The 12,841-nt window shown below is 42.0% G+C and overlaps 2 protein-coding genes across 5 annotated transcripts; one reads left to right on the top strand and one right to left on the bottom strand.

Annotated features, from left to right (window-relative positions):
- Positions 1 to 89: 89 nt before the first annotated feature.
- Positions 90 to 10,485, bottom strand: hvcn1 (hydrogen voltage-gated channel 1). 4 transcript variants are annotated; one of them, XM_080787806.1, is made up of 7 exons: positions 10,409 to 10,485; positions 8,346 to 8,434; positions 7,900 to 8,104; positions 5,539 to 5,643; positions 2,801 to 3,032; positions 2,062 to 2,174; positions 90 to 1,554 (listed from the first exon to the last, which is right to left on the bottom strand). In XM_080787806.1, exons 3-7 carry the CDS (start codon positions 8,071 to 8,073, stop codon positions 1,492 to 1,494), a joined length of 687 nt encoding a protein of 228 aa, XP_080643932.1. In that variant the 5' UTR covers positions 8,074 to 8,104; positions 8,346 to 8,434; positions 10,409 to 10,485; the 3' UTR covers positions 90 to 1,491. The 4 variants fall into 4 exon arrangements, with proteins under 4 accessions (XP_080643932.1, XP_080643934.1, XP_080643933.1 ...); XM_080787808.1 differs by having other exon boundaries at positions 7,900 to 8,099; XM_080787807.1 differs by lacking the exon at positions 10,409 to 10,485 and adding an exon at positions 10,348 to 10,401.
- A 1,381-nt stretch (positions 10,486 to 11,866) lies between these two features.
- LOC308333427 (polyprenol dehydrogenase-like) lies at positions 11,867 to 12,841 on the top strand (the record flags this gene model as incomplete). The annotated part of the gene is made up of 1 exon (XM_080789829.1): positions 11,867 to 12,841. The coding sequence occupies one exon, from the start codon at positions 11,867 to 11,869 to the stop codon at positions 12,839 to 12,841; it is 975 nt and encodes a 324-aa protein (XP_080645955.1).

The raw sequence follows: 12,841 nt of genomic DNA, 5'->3' as shown, positions 1-12,841 counted from the left end.
TTATACTAAGGACAGTTCACCTATCAACTAGTCTTCATATAATTAGCCATGATAAATTATCTGTTTCACAGGAAGGATGTACACTTCAGAAATGATTGTATTTTTATTTTCTCCAAACAAGGCTATTTTTGCTACTTTTGTGTGGTGTTAATTTATGACAAAACAAAAGTTTAAATATGGATTCAGTTCATGTCCATAAATTATGGAACATAAAAATAAACTATACAAATATCAACCATTAAATGATAAACGCAATGCTGCTGGAAAAAAAAGTGAAAAAAACAGCTTATGATGGTTGCTGGTTTAGCTGGTCTTAAATGGACTTTGGCTGTTTTAGCAGGTCTTAGCTGGACTTAGGCTGGTTTAAGCCCAACACACACCGTCTGTGAACGCCGAGCGTAAAAACAGCCGCCTCAGTTATTTTCAATGAACCCCACACCGGCGGCGTCAGACGTGCGTTCACGCCTCACCTGACGCTCCGATACGCCGCTGTTCTATTTTCCAGGCGTCGCCGCACGGCCTCCATCCGGGAATCCGTGGCTGGCCAGCCACGCGGAAGCGCACCGCGTCCTTTGGGTGTTGCTGTGCGGCATCGCTGTGCACCTGCTTGTTGTGTGTGTGTTGGGCTTGAGCTGGTCTTACCTGGACTTAGGCTGGTTTAGCTATGATTTACCAGGCTGGTCTTGCTGGTCAGCTAAGTTAGATTCATTCTAACTACACCAAAGCCAAACTACACCAGCAGGTGGCCTAGTTACAGTATACAGTACAACATTTTTCACTCTTATTTGTTCTGGGGGTCCCTGGAACAACACATTTTCAGATGGGGCCAAATACATATCTTGGGTCCTTGACATGAAAACGTTTGAGAACCACTGACTTATTTAGAAGGCATTTGTACAATCGGCCTCAGGCCGTAATGGGTTAAGTTTAAAGCCCAAACCGCACCAATGATTCGCCATGCAAGTCTTTGCAACAATTAACGCCAATAGCAATTGCAAGGAAGTTGACCTAAACTGTTTTGTTGCGACTAGTTGCGTTGGTGAGGTTTGGGCTTAATGTACACTTTCTAGTAGTACAACAGTGTCTCTCACTGAACAGATCTTTAAGCTAACAACGATGCTTTGTTAACGTAATGATTGGAGAGCATCAGCATCATGCAATGAAGTGGAAAAGCTTTTAGTTCTTTTCTAAAGGTAGTTGCTTAATCTTTCTGTTGATTTAGCATGGAATGAATGTGGACAGTAATGATTGTGACATGAAACGTGTGTGATATACAGCATAACTGTCTACCATTCATTGTCAATGGAAGCCAGTGATGTGAAGCTACAAAGCAAATGCGACGTTTGTAGCTGCTACAAATGATACAAAGATGACAAAAGCTGAGGTTCAACTTCCAGATGCAAATATACAAAACTGTTTTTTTGCTCAACCCTACATCAAATAGGAGATACAAGGTTTCCTATAGTGACAAAATGCAACCAAGTCCAACGTTCACACTTTGACGTCGATGCCGTGCTGCTTTAGGAGGCCATGAAGTTTACTGTTCTCTTGTTCCTAGGAGACAAAAGAGAGAAGAATCATACTCGTTACAAAACAAGACAAAGCTGAATCAAAGATACTTCACAGACAATGAACGTTAAAGTACTAAAGTATATATTTTTATTTTTGAGGGGCGCTAGCCCTTCCTATGTCCAGCTTTTAGTGTGTCCACAAACTTGGCCCTACACAAACATTAAATGTGAATGGAGAATCTTACGTCATAGTGTAAATTTTACATCATAGTCAAATTTTACGTCATAGTGTAAACGCAAACATTGTGTAACACAAACATTGTTGATGAAGGTGAGGACGCAAAATATGATTGGCCGGAATTAGATGATGTATGATAATGTACAATGATAAGAGCGCCCCTCACTTCACACGGGTGTGATTTTCTTTTTTACTGTAAAAATACTATTTAATACTAGAAATTGGTATTTGGAAAGATTATATATGCAAGTTACACAGTCCAGGTGCAATGTGAGTGTAAAATAGACTAAATTAAAGATGAAGTAGACTCACCAGCTTGTCTGTGTGTTCTTGCAGCTCGTTGACTCTTTTGACGAGGTGGTCGTAACTTTCCTTCAGCTTGTGGACCTTCTGGTCAGAACGGTTCTTTACAGACACCAGGACCCCTGTTGTCACAAAATAAACACTTTGGTATGACCACAAATATAATGGATTAATTTATTTGTGCTTGCACACCATTTTCCTAATGACCGAGCTTAGATCCACAAATAGTAAGCGACTAGATTTTGCATTAGAGGAAAGGCAATTTGCCTATTTCATTCGTTAATCGTTACACAAAATTATAACATAGGTTTTTTAAATAATAGGTCTATTTGAACAATCAGCATTTAAAATGATCTGTTGGCCTGCCTTCACAGGGATCTGGAACCGTATCCAATATTGAGGAACCGGAATCGGCGCATACCATTTGGAACCGTTTCCGGAACCCGATTATCACACTGTCCAAACTGTGGCCTATGTGGACTTCACACATATCTGCTATACATTACGAACGTTTTAATTTCAAGGACCGTCATGACTCTCAGTTACAAACCTGTAAGTGTCCATTTGGAACCCCGTCAAGTAACCCAGAGTGTCCCTGGACCTCACTTTGAGAACCACTAATATAATGTGTATGCAATACTGTAGACTCAGAGCCGTTAAGGAATCAGACCACTGAGAGGGAATCATTAAGGAACCACAATCGTTAAAATCCTAAAGCATCCCAACCCTAACGGCAGAATGAACCCACCGTTGATGATCCTGGCCACCCTCCAGAGCCGCAGAAGAATGAGCAGGCCCGTCCCATCGAAAGCATTCTCGTGAGCGAGGGAAGCGATGTCCAACGCGAACGATATGATCACAATCAGCCCGTCAAACACCTCAAAATAATGCTGGAAGAACTCCAGACGGAAGGTGAAGAGCTTTGCTATCAGCTCCACCACGAAGAATGTGAGCACCGCCAGACTGAGGTAGTGAAACACCTGGACCAAAAGAAATAAGAGCATTTTAGAGTTAATCAGGGAAATGTCTTTTAACCACTTGAACCCCTAAAATCCATTATGGTAGGGTGAACATTCGGCAGAAATAGCGAGTGAAATCAGTAGAGGGCCTAGTATAGAGCCTTCACACAAGTATACAGGGTGGTGGTTAAAACTACAACAGGGAATGTAAGTGATATTTATGTGTTAGAATAAGTGTTACATAGCTCTATTTCATGACACTCAATTCTATAGAGTTGTAGAGATGTAAGGCCCCGTCACATGAGGAACCTCTCACAGCACCGTGTGACATCCCTGTGACACGTAATTCTATTCTACGTCCGAGCATAGACACGGTAACGCCCTGCCTGCCTGCCTCTGATTGGCTTACCAGAGTTTCCTCCGAGGTGGATCTGCCGTGAGGTTACTCCTTGGTGGGAAATAAATAAATAATATGTAGTACGATATATTTACATGTATGATATAATACAAGCCGTTTGATTGAACACGTACGCCGTAATATGATTTGATTTGGGTGTGTAATTTCTAAAGTGTTTGTGTTGATTATTGTGTAATTTATTTCTATACATGTGTAAACTTGAAACATTATTGTACTGTAAAAAGGTCTCTTTTCCCTTGATCTTTATCTTTTTTTTAGTATAATAGTATTAGTTCAATCAAAGCAAACAGCATAAACAATATTAGTTTGCCTCTTCTACAAAAAATAAGTTACTGTCACGCTGCTCGAGCATGCCAAGCTGTCATTCTCTTGTACTTGTATTACCGGTATTTCCCAACACAGAATAATTGGCTACGTTTACATGAGCAGTTAAATACCCTTTTCATTCCGAATAGAAGTTCAAGCCTATTAAACGTTATGTAAACACCTACAAAAACTTACATCCGAATGAAAACGCTCGATGCGATCTAAAAACCATTCCGATGTCACTGGCCGGATTACTCCGATGTTCAATGCGATTGAAAGAAAATTTGACTCATGTATACACTGCTTCGGATGTAAATTAATTCTGGTCTTTCTGAGCATGCTCCAAGGCGCTCATATCCAAGGCGCGCCGTCGGCGCCGAGGAGTTTGCACATAGAGCGCGTTATTTCGTTCCTTTTTTCAGATCCGAAATCCACAAAAAAACGTGGAGCAGCAGCAGATGAGATACCCCTGATCTGTGTGTGTGTGTGTGTGTGTCACAGTGTGTGTGTGTTCAACGGTCTCTCTCTCTCTCTCTCTCAAAAATAACGAGCGACCCGATACAATAATAATCATCAGTGTTGCGTTGCGTGCCCTGGCCGTGCTGTAGATACAAAGTAGTATAAATAAAAACGAGATGATCACCTTCCCAGCGGAGAAGCGGAGCCGCAGCGGGTGGGGAAAAAAAGACGGTAAACACTAAACATATATGCCCGCGCCGCCCCTATCCAACCAGCAGCCTCAAAGCTACTGCGAAATGAAATGATGGGATTTCAAAGTATCGTCTTTCGTCTGTAATATGTTTGTATTGTTGAGACAGTCACAATGAATGAACTGCCTATATTTTATGTGTCCAACAGATGGCGTAGTTTCACGTGAATTAACATGTATCATGTCTTCTATCACTTCTCCATATAAACACTCATTCGGAATGACCATTTCCCATGTAAACTCGCGGCAAAAAACATTACATCGGATGTATTTTATTCGGAAGTATTTATTCGGAATGATCACCCTTCATGTAAACGTAGCCATTGACAGTCTGGTGAGACCATGGGGGCAAGACGGGCAGTGTCGGTAGGCCAATCAGGCAGGCGGGGCGTTACCATGTCTATATGCTCGGACTTAGAATAGAATTACGCCCCTGTAACAGGGCTGATTACATGTTACCATGGTAACATGTTACCATGGTAACAGGGCTGTGACATCCCTATGACAGGGCTGGTAACCTGTTAGCAGGGCCTTATAATCGTAAGGCTTTTTTGAGCAGCGCTACCCACTCCAATGTGTGGCCTTGTGTGTCCATCCCTTGTTATTCTTCCCCCATGTGATGTCATGTGGGTCAATAGTCAATACATCATCAGACATACGTCATGAATGATCAAATACTTAAATTGACTGTGTTAAAAGGCACTGCTCACTTCACACTTGGGTCAGTCTAGTTCAATGTAAAAGCTGACACGTTTGAGCTTTAAAGCTGACACGTTTGAGCTTGTAGATCGGCTATTTTCAGAGCGTAACACCCGAGCGCAACCAAGCATAAAATGACTTGTCTTTTAGTTCTACTGGATCTCTTCTCAACTAGTCCCTCTCCCTAACAATTTAGTTTAGTTTTTATTTGTTGACGAAATTGTAAATATATTTAGTCTTGGCTTTAGTCATGATAGCCAGGTTTTTATTCAGTTTATTCGATTACCTTTATTCAGACAGTGACAAAAGGTAATCGACGATACGACAAACATGTTTGGTCATGGTTTCAGTCGGTAACATGATGTATGTAAACACAAAAGAGACTGTAGGCTGACCTCGGCTGCCTCGTGGCCGTGCTCCAGCTCCAGGATCTCTATGTCGATCAGCAGCTCCACCAGCACAAACAGAGCGTCCAGGATGACCAGAATGACCACCGCAATCTGAGAATAAAACACAAAGATACCCTATGTAAACTAAAGACCACCTTGAAATACAGTCGTAGGGGGGGAAAAACATTTAAAACATGAATGTAGCCGGGCGGCAGTGGTTCACGGGTAGTGGCCGGTTAGAGCGGCCGGATGGGAACCGTACGAGGTTACCCGTTTGACCCCAACAAAAACACAAGAACATAAGTTACGGTATTACCGGTAGTCAGATTAGTATTAATATACTATGTGTAAAAATATATATATATTTATCACAATTTACCAATAAAGAATATATCAATCATTTAGTCTAAGTCTAACTTAGCATAATTGCATACATGGTCAAAAAGGAGAAGGAAGAAGAAACCTCTTACTATTATCTGCCCCCATATCAGTCCGGTTCTATTATAAGTTATTATAATTTAAGTGGTTAGGTAAGTTGTTTGATTATACTACAGTATGTATATACTGTAAGTGGTTAGTATGTTTATACTATGTATGTCAGTACATATTCTGGACGCTGCACATACTTTCCCACACTAAACGTGACTAAATGTACTCTAAATGTCCTAAATCAATTAATTCTAATCTCGTCTGGTAGCTCCTCATAGGGGAAGGAGTATGTTTACATCACATCCCTTCAGAGGATTTCCACACATTTAATGTTTAAAAAAAGGTTTAAACGCTGTAACACTCTGTATTTTTATGTCATAACACGACATTACAACATGTGTGGCTTTTCTGAATTAAAGCTGACAAAGAACCAAGCAGCCGAAACATGTCCTGACTGCTGAGCGAAATAAAATAAGATAAAAGCTAATTTTGTGAGTGCTGATTGTTCCTTAAATCAGTGGTTCTCACAAGAGGGGTCCTTGAAGGGTTCCAGAGGGTCCCAAGCATAATTTGTTAATATAGCATCAATAACACCCTGCATCATATATACAGAAATGTTATACTTTGGCTATTAAGAAATATGAAATATCTTTGAAATATTTGGAAAAATCTTGAAAAGATGTGTAGAATTGTAATAATTTAGAGGTCTTCTCTTCTAGGGGTCCCTGGCATGAAAATGTTTGAGAACCACTCACTGCCTTAAATAAGGCTGTTGAGAGTCTGTGGGCTGTATTTTGTATTTATAAACTAAAGACCTGGAGGCGTGATCAATGCTCTTTGGCCACTCAGAATAGCCAAATGGCATTGATCGCGCCTCCAGGTCTTTAGTTTACTCAAGTTAGGGAATAAGACCTGGTACTTAAGACACGCAAAATACAGCCCAGTGTCTCTAATCAGTCTTGCACACAAAGCATTGGTTGGACTATTTTCACTGTGTTACATCCACCACCAACCACAACCAGCATGTGTGACAATAGCATAAGATAGAGCTGTAATGTATATTATCATTAGTCTGAATGAATAATTATTTGTGTCTCCACCACAAAGAGGAACAGAGTTATCTGGAAGTGACTGGATGGCTGGGTAACATGGACAAAATAAAATATGACTGTATTTCTGACCAAATACCTCGATATAAATATTGTAACAGTAATATCGTATTGTGACAATAATATTTTTATTTATTCAAAATGTAAAAAGCTCACAGCATAACATGATGCAACTAGAGATGGGCTTCTAGTAGATGTGCCCTTTTTTCCACACAAAGAAATGGGCAGTTTTTGAAATAATGAAATAGTAATTTGTAAGTAATTGTTAAGTAATGGCAGTTAAGTAACGGAAGGGCAGATTGGTACCTTCACTGCCTTGCATGGTTTCCTCTGCTCTGTGTGTAAATGTGTGTGTGTGTGTGTGTGTGTGTGTGTGTGTGTGTGTGTGTGTGTGTGTGTGTGAATGGGTGAATGCAATGCATTTTACTAAAAGATAACACTAATATCATATCACATTGTCACAATATTGATAGGATATATCCTAAGCAATGGAATATTGAGCTTTAAGTTGCTTTAATTCACTGTCTGCCTGTGTTCTCAATGTAATTACAACTTTTCTTCTTATTTTTGACAGTGTGAACACCGCAAGGCATATTACTACCCTCCACTGTGTCTAACTTGTCATACATAATTTATTATCCAATAATCATTTTAGAGCTCAGGGAGTGCTACGTGGGTTTGTGATTATCAGCAACTAAAGCAGGTGGTCTTTGGAGAGTGTTCAATTAACAGGTCTAGATGGGGTTATCATAAAACATAATCAATAGAATAATCACAAAGAACATAATCGATACTTTGCAGCCCTATGTGGGAGTATGTTTCTGTGTACCTGGAACCGGTCACAGGTGAAGAGTCTTTTGAGAGCATCTCTGAGGGTCAGTTTGACAGGGCCTGTGGCTGGAGCCAGCTCACCACTGCCCACATGCAGCTCCTCTTCCAGTTCCTCCCATTGCCCAGGCTGTTTATCACCCACCGCTGTGAAATGCCTCAAATACTTGTCCATGATGTACAACTCTGTAAACTGTACACCTGACCTTATACAGAGAGACAGAGGGAGAGAGAGAGAGAGAGAGAGAGAGAGAGAGAGAGAGAGAGAGAGAGAGACAGAGAGAGACAGAGAGAGATCACTTAGTTGATTTAAACATGCATTAGGCCTACCCTTTTTATATAAAAAGGGTGTACAACATACATACATACATACATACATACATACATACATACATACATAGTTTTAAAAATAATTATATAAATGTAGGTATAGGAATGCCAACTTACTTGTAGTGGTGTTGAGTGTCTGTCTGGTAGTTACTAGTCAGCTGTGCGATTTGGAAGACTTCTGTATTTCAGCATTTCAGTGCAGATTTCTCCATGTGTTGAACAATCCAAAGTTAGTTTAGTTTATTTGATCATGCATCTTCACAGTTACAAAACAGCTTATTTGTTAACACACGGTTACATAACGAAAAAAGGAACTGGAGGTGATCAAAAGGAATAGGCTGAAGCTGAAAGCTTATAAAATTATTTAAAAAAAAGTTACTTCTTCTTTTGAAGAGTAATCCTCCTGCACGTGAACAGGAGTTTGGTTACAATAATAATAATAACCACCACAGCTACAATGGTTAAGAATAGTCAAGTGTAGATCAATCATGTTCATGTCAAGGAAACCCCAAATGATTAGACCACACGTGGACCACCGTGTGTGTGTGTGTGTGTGTGTGTATAGATCATCATTTGAACAGACACACATAAGCAGTTACAAAACTGTGCTCTGTGCATTTGGACAGACCTGGGAGCCAAAGCCACCGACCCATAGCTTATATGTCAGACAGTGCTTCTCAGTGTGGGTCCCTAGCTAAATGACTGATAGTTAATGTTATTGTTCACCAATATTACATTATTACATTACAGACATAAATAGAGGCGAGAACACAGACTACAACCAACCATGAACCATGTCTATTGATAAGGGTTTTACTGTTATCTCTAGTAGCTACCTATAGATAGATAGATAGATAGATAGATAGACAGACAGACAGACCGATAAAGTACACATACATAAAGGAATTCTTAACCAAATCATGTCGTGGTCTATTGCAAATTAATATTATAGGGAGCCTTTGAATTAAAAGGGCTGAGAATAACTTGACTGATGCGTAGCCTGCATAGTGCAGCTGTGGTCATATACAACTTCTGAAGTTCTGTCCTATTCATTTCGTTTTGAATTTATTTGAGAAAGTAACCTGCTTTTGTGACTGACTGCTATAGTCTGCTACGACTATAGCAGTCAGTCACAAAAGTAGGTTACTTTCTCAAATACCTCAAGTCTTGCATATCCATAATCCACTGCAGAAAAGAATGCAATTGATTAGCCGCAATTTGCAACTCTAGATTTTTTTACAATTGGCTGAATCTAGAGTTGCAATAACCTCCATCGACTTCCTATGCATGGTTTTGGTTTTGCATTGGTTTGTGACCTCCTGGTCTTAAATTACGTTAAACTCACCAACATTGCAGCTGTAGTCCAAGCTTGAATTATCCTCTTTCGATCTGGTGTCGCTTGTTATTCATAAAAGTCCCCGTAAAAAAAGTTATGAGCTACTTTCTGTCCAAAATATTCCACAACTATTATTCCGAGCCGCCATCTTGGATTTTTTCAACGTGCCATAAAACAAGACGTGAGGGGGAGCGCTTGTTTAATAGAATCTTACCTGCGCAGGTAAGACACCCAAAGAAGAGGCCGACACCCTAGGGAGGGAGGGACACTATTAAACAAGCGCTCCCCCTCACGTCTTGTTTTATGGCACGTTGAAAAAATCCAAGATGGCGGCTCGGAATAATAGTTGTGGAATATTTTGGACAGAAAGTAGCTCATAACTTTTTTTACGGGGACTTTTATGATAAACAAGCGACACCAGATCGAAAGAGGATAATTCAAGCTTGGACTACAGCTGCAATGTTGGTGAGTTTAACGTAATTTAAGACCAGGAGGTCACAAACCAATGCAAAACCAAAACCATGCATAGGAAGTCGATGGAGGTTATTGCAACTCTAGATTCAGCCAATTGTAAAAAAATCTAGAGTTGCAAATTGCGGCTAGCAATTGATGTAGATTTGATCCTAAAATAAGGCTAGCACGATTTACAGTAAGTCAGATCAATCCCACGTCTCAACTCATGTGAACTCGTGATCATAACAGTGATTTCTGCTTGCAAAGCACTTTCTGTCACAATCTCTTTTTATAGAATATTAAAAATATTAAGAAAATAGCAGCACCAACCACGCTATAGATCTCTTTGCCCATGTGTCGCTTTTGGAAATTGTTGCACATAGCGGCTCACCTTTATTCCAAAATATCTTGTTTCTTAGAACGCTGTGTTAGAATAAACACAACGTAAACTCCGCCTCTGAGTCCAAAGCATTTCCTAAGGAAGTTGTACAGAGAGATCCTCCACATTCCTGTTCATTTCCTCTGCGTCAACATACAACATTCAGCCACTAGATGTCGCACTACTACTTGTTTTTAAGTGTGCACCTCTTATGCTGACAGCTGACATATGCGTGTTGACATTTGTGATTGTGAATGACGCATGTTTGTTATTATGGAAGAACTTCTGTGCCACATTTAAAGTGAGTGAGTGAGTGAGTGAGTGAGTGAGTGAGTGAGTGAGTGAGTGAGTGAGTGAGTGAGTGAGTGAGTGAGTGAGTGAGTGAGTGAGTGAGTGAGTGAGTGAGTGAGTGAGTGGAATCTGCACCTGGCTTGCTGCATGATAACAAACTATCATTACACCTGGGAAAAACTGAATCCATTCTCTTTGGATCAAATAGTAATCTCAGCAAGGCCAACAGCTTCTCAGTTAGTGGGTGACTAGCTCTGGTCCATAGCCTTACTGCTTCGATTCTGCCCTGCAGTAAGGCTATGGGACTTTCAGTTTTAAATCTCAAATCTTTTGTGGAAATCTCACGCACGTTTGACCTACTCACCAATACAAAGACAGGTTGTGTCAATAGAAAGATTACTTTAGTGGACACACTCTGAGCCCCCCTGTAGCCTATATTTGTACATCTTTAAATGTTCTGATGAATTGAAAATGGAGGACCATGATGTAAACAAGTCTTAGTGTTTTTCATCGTTTCGTCCTCAAAGTAGCAATTTTTGTATTGACTTGTGCTTTTGTTTGAAATATTGGCTACTCATTCTACATAGTGTGAATAACGTTTTTAGAACATTTTAGCTTTTTGTGACGTCATGCGGCGTCATGTGACGTCTTCATACAGTAGCCTACTCAGCTAAAATTGCAATTTCCCAGAATTGCACCTTTCTAGGTAGGCCTATAGTTATTATTTCCGGCATGAGTGTTTTTTCCGCCTAATGATGTCATAATGCAATGAAATCACACCGTCATCATCACAACGGTGTAACTGTCTGTTCAAACATAACATATTGACTTTGAATTTAATATGATGTTTTTGATTGATTGATTGATTGATTGATTGATGGTGGTCCTATGTGGATGAAGTTACCCCCAGTGACAGCTGGAAGAAGAGAACGTCCCCCTTCAGACCCATCCTAGCGCTACGCCCACCATACAGCTCAACTTACTTCCTGCACCCATATGGTTCAAGCCCATGGTTTCTGGGTTCCAGAGGCAAGGTGCAGCCACTCAGGCCGTTGTCTTGGGGAAGGGCATGTAATATGTCTTTGGAGGATACAACTGCATTCACTGATGACATCTACAAGTTGGACACCACCACAATGGTCTAACACCAGAGAGCTACTCTCGCTCTTCTGCTACTCTATGTCTTTTCTGTCTTGCATTCTGCCTATTTTAAAGATATACCTGCTCGGTTTGAAGGTGCTGCTAGCTCAACTGTTTAGCAGGCCCTTCAAGTTGCCAGTGATGCCCAGACAAGATGGCAAGGTTGCCATGGTGACAGGAGGATCCAGGGGGATCGGCTATGAGGTCGTCCGCCACATGGCCAGCCTGGGGGCCCATGTCATCATAGGTGGTACAGACGAGAGGGAGGGCCTTACGGCAGTGAGAAGGATCCGCGAGGAGCACAAAGAGGCCAATGTGGAGTTCCAGAAGCTGGACCTAGCCTCTTTGCGGTCTGTCCACCAATTTGTTCAGGGTTTTGAGGGGCGGGGCCTGCCGCTGCATGTCCTTGTCAACAATGCGGCGGTCATGCTCGTTCCCCAGGGTCGTACGGAGGATGGCTTCGAGCGGCACCTGGGGGTCAACTACCTGGGTCACTTCCTGTTGACCCGGCTGCTATTGGGAAAGCTGAGGGATTGTGGGAAATGCGGTTCCCGCTCCCGCATCATCACCGTCTCCTCCTCGGCTCACCGCGTCGGGGAGGTCAGGCTGGACGACCTGAACGGCGGCCGGTGCTACTCGGCCCACGCGGCCTACTGTCAGAGTAAGCTAGCACTTCTGTTCTTTGCCGCACACCTGCAGCGACGGCTGGATCGCGAGGGATCGGCGGTGAGCGTGTGTGCCGTGGACCCGGGTGTGGTGGACACTGCTCTTTACCGCCACCTCTGGCCACCCCTACGCCTGGCGCAGGGTGCTGTGGCGCGGCTGCTATTCAGGACCCCCGCGGAGGGGGCTGCCACGGTACTGTACTGTGCCCTGGAGGAGGAGGAGAGGGGAGGAGGGGGCTACTGGGCCAACGGGCGCAGGGAGATAACATCACCGCCGACCCTTGACCTCCGGCTGCAGCAGGGCTTGTGGGACGCCAGCTGCAGACTAGTGGGCGTGGCCCAGGATTAA

The sequence above is a fragment of the Protomyctophum bolini genome (genome assembly GCF_963924005.1).
Source record: "Protomyctophum bolini genome assembly, chromosome: 2".
NCBI classification, from domain to species: Eukaryota; Metazoa; Chordata; class Actinopteri; order Myctophiformes; family Myctophidae; genus Protomyctophum; species Protomyctophum bolini.
The sequence above is the reverse complement of the archived record's forward strand: the minus strand, read 5'-3'. Positions and strand labels throughout refer to the sequence as shown.

Excerpts from the sequence above, each read along its gene's own strand:
- hvcn1 (XM_080787806.1), bottom strand. The coding sequence starts at position 8,073 with ATGGACAAGTATTTGAGGCATTTCACAGCGGTGGGTGATAAACAGCCT. Across the intron at positions 5,644-7,899 it reads TCACCTGTGACCGGTTCCAG|ATTGCGGTGGTCATTCTGGT; the intron begins GTACACAGAAAC and ends TTTTATTCTCAG. Across the intron at positions 3,033-5,538 it reads ACGGCCACGAGGCAGCCGAG|GTGTTTCACTACCTCAGTCT; the intron begins GTCAGCCTACAG and ends CTTTTGGTCCAG.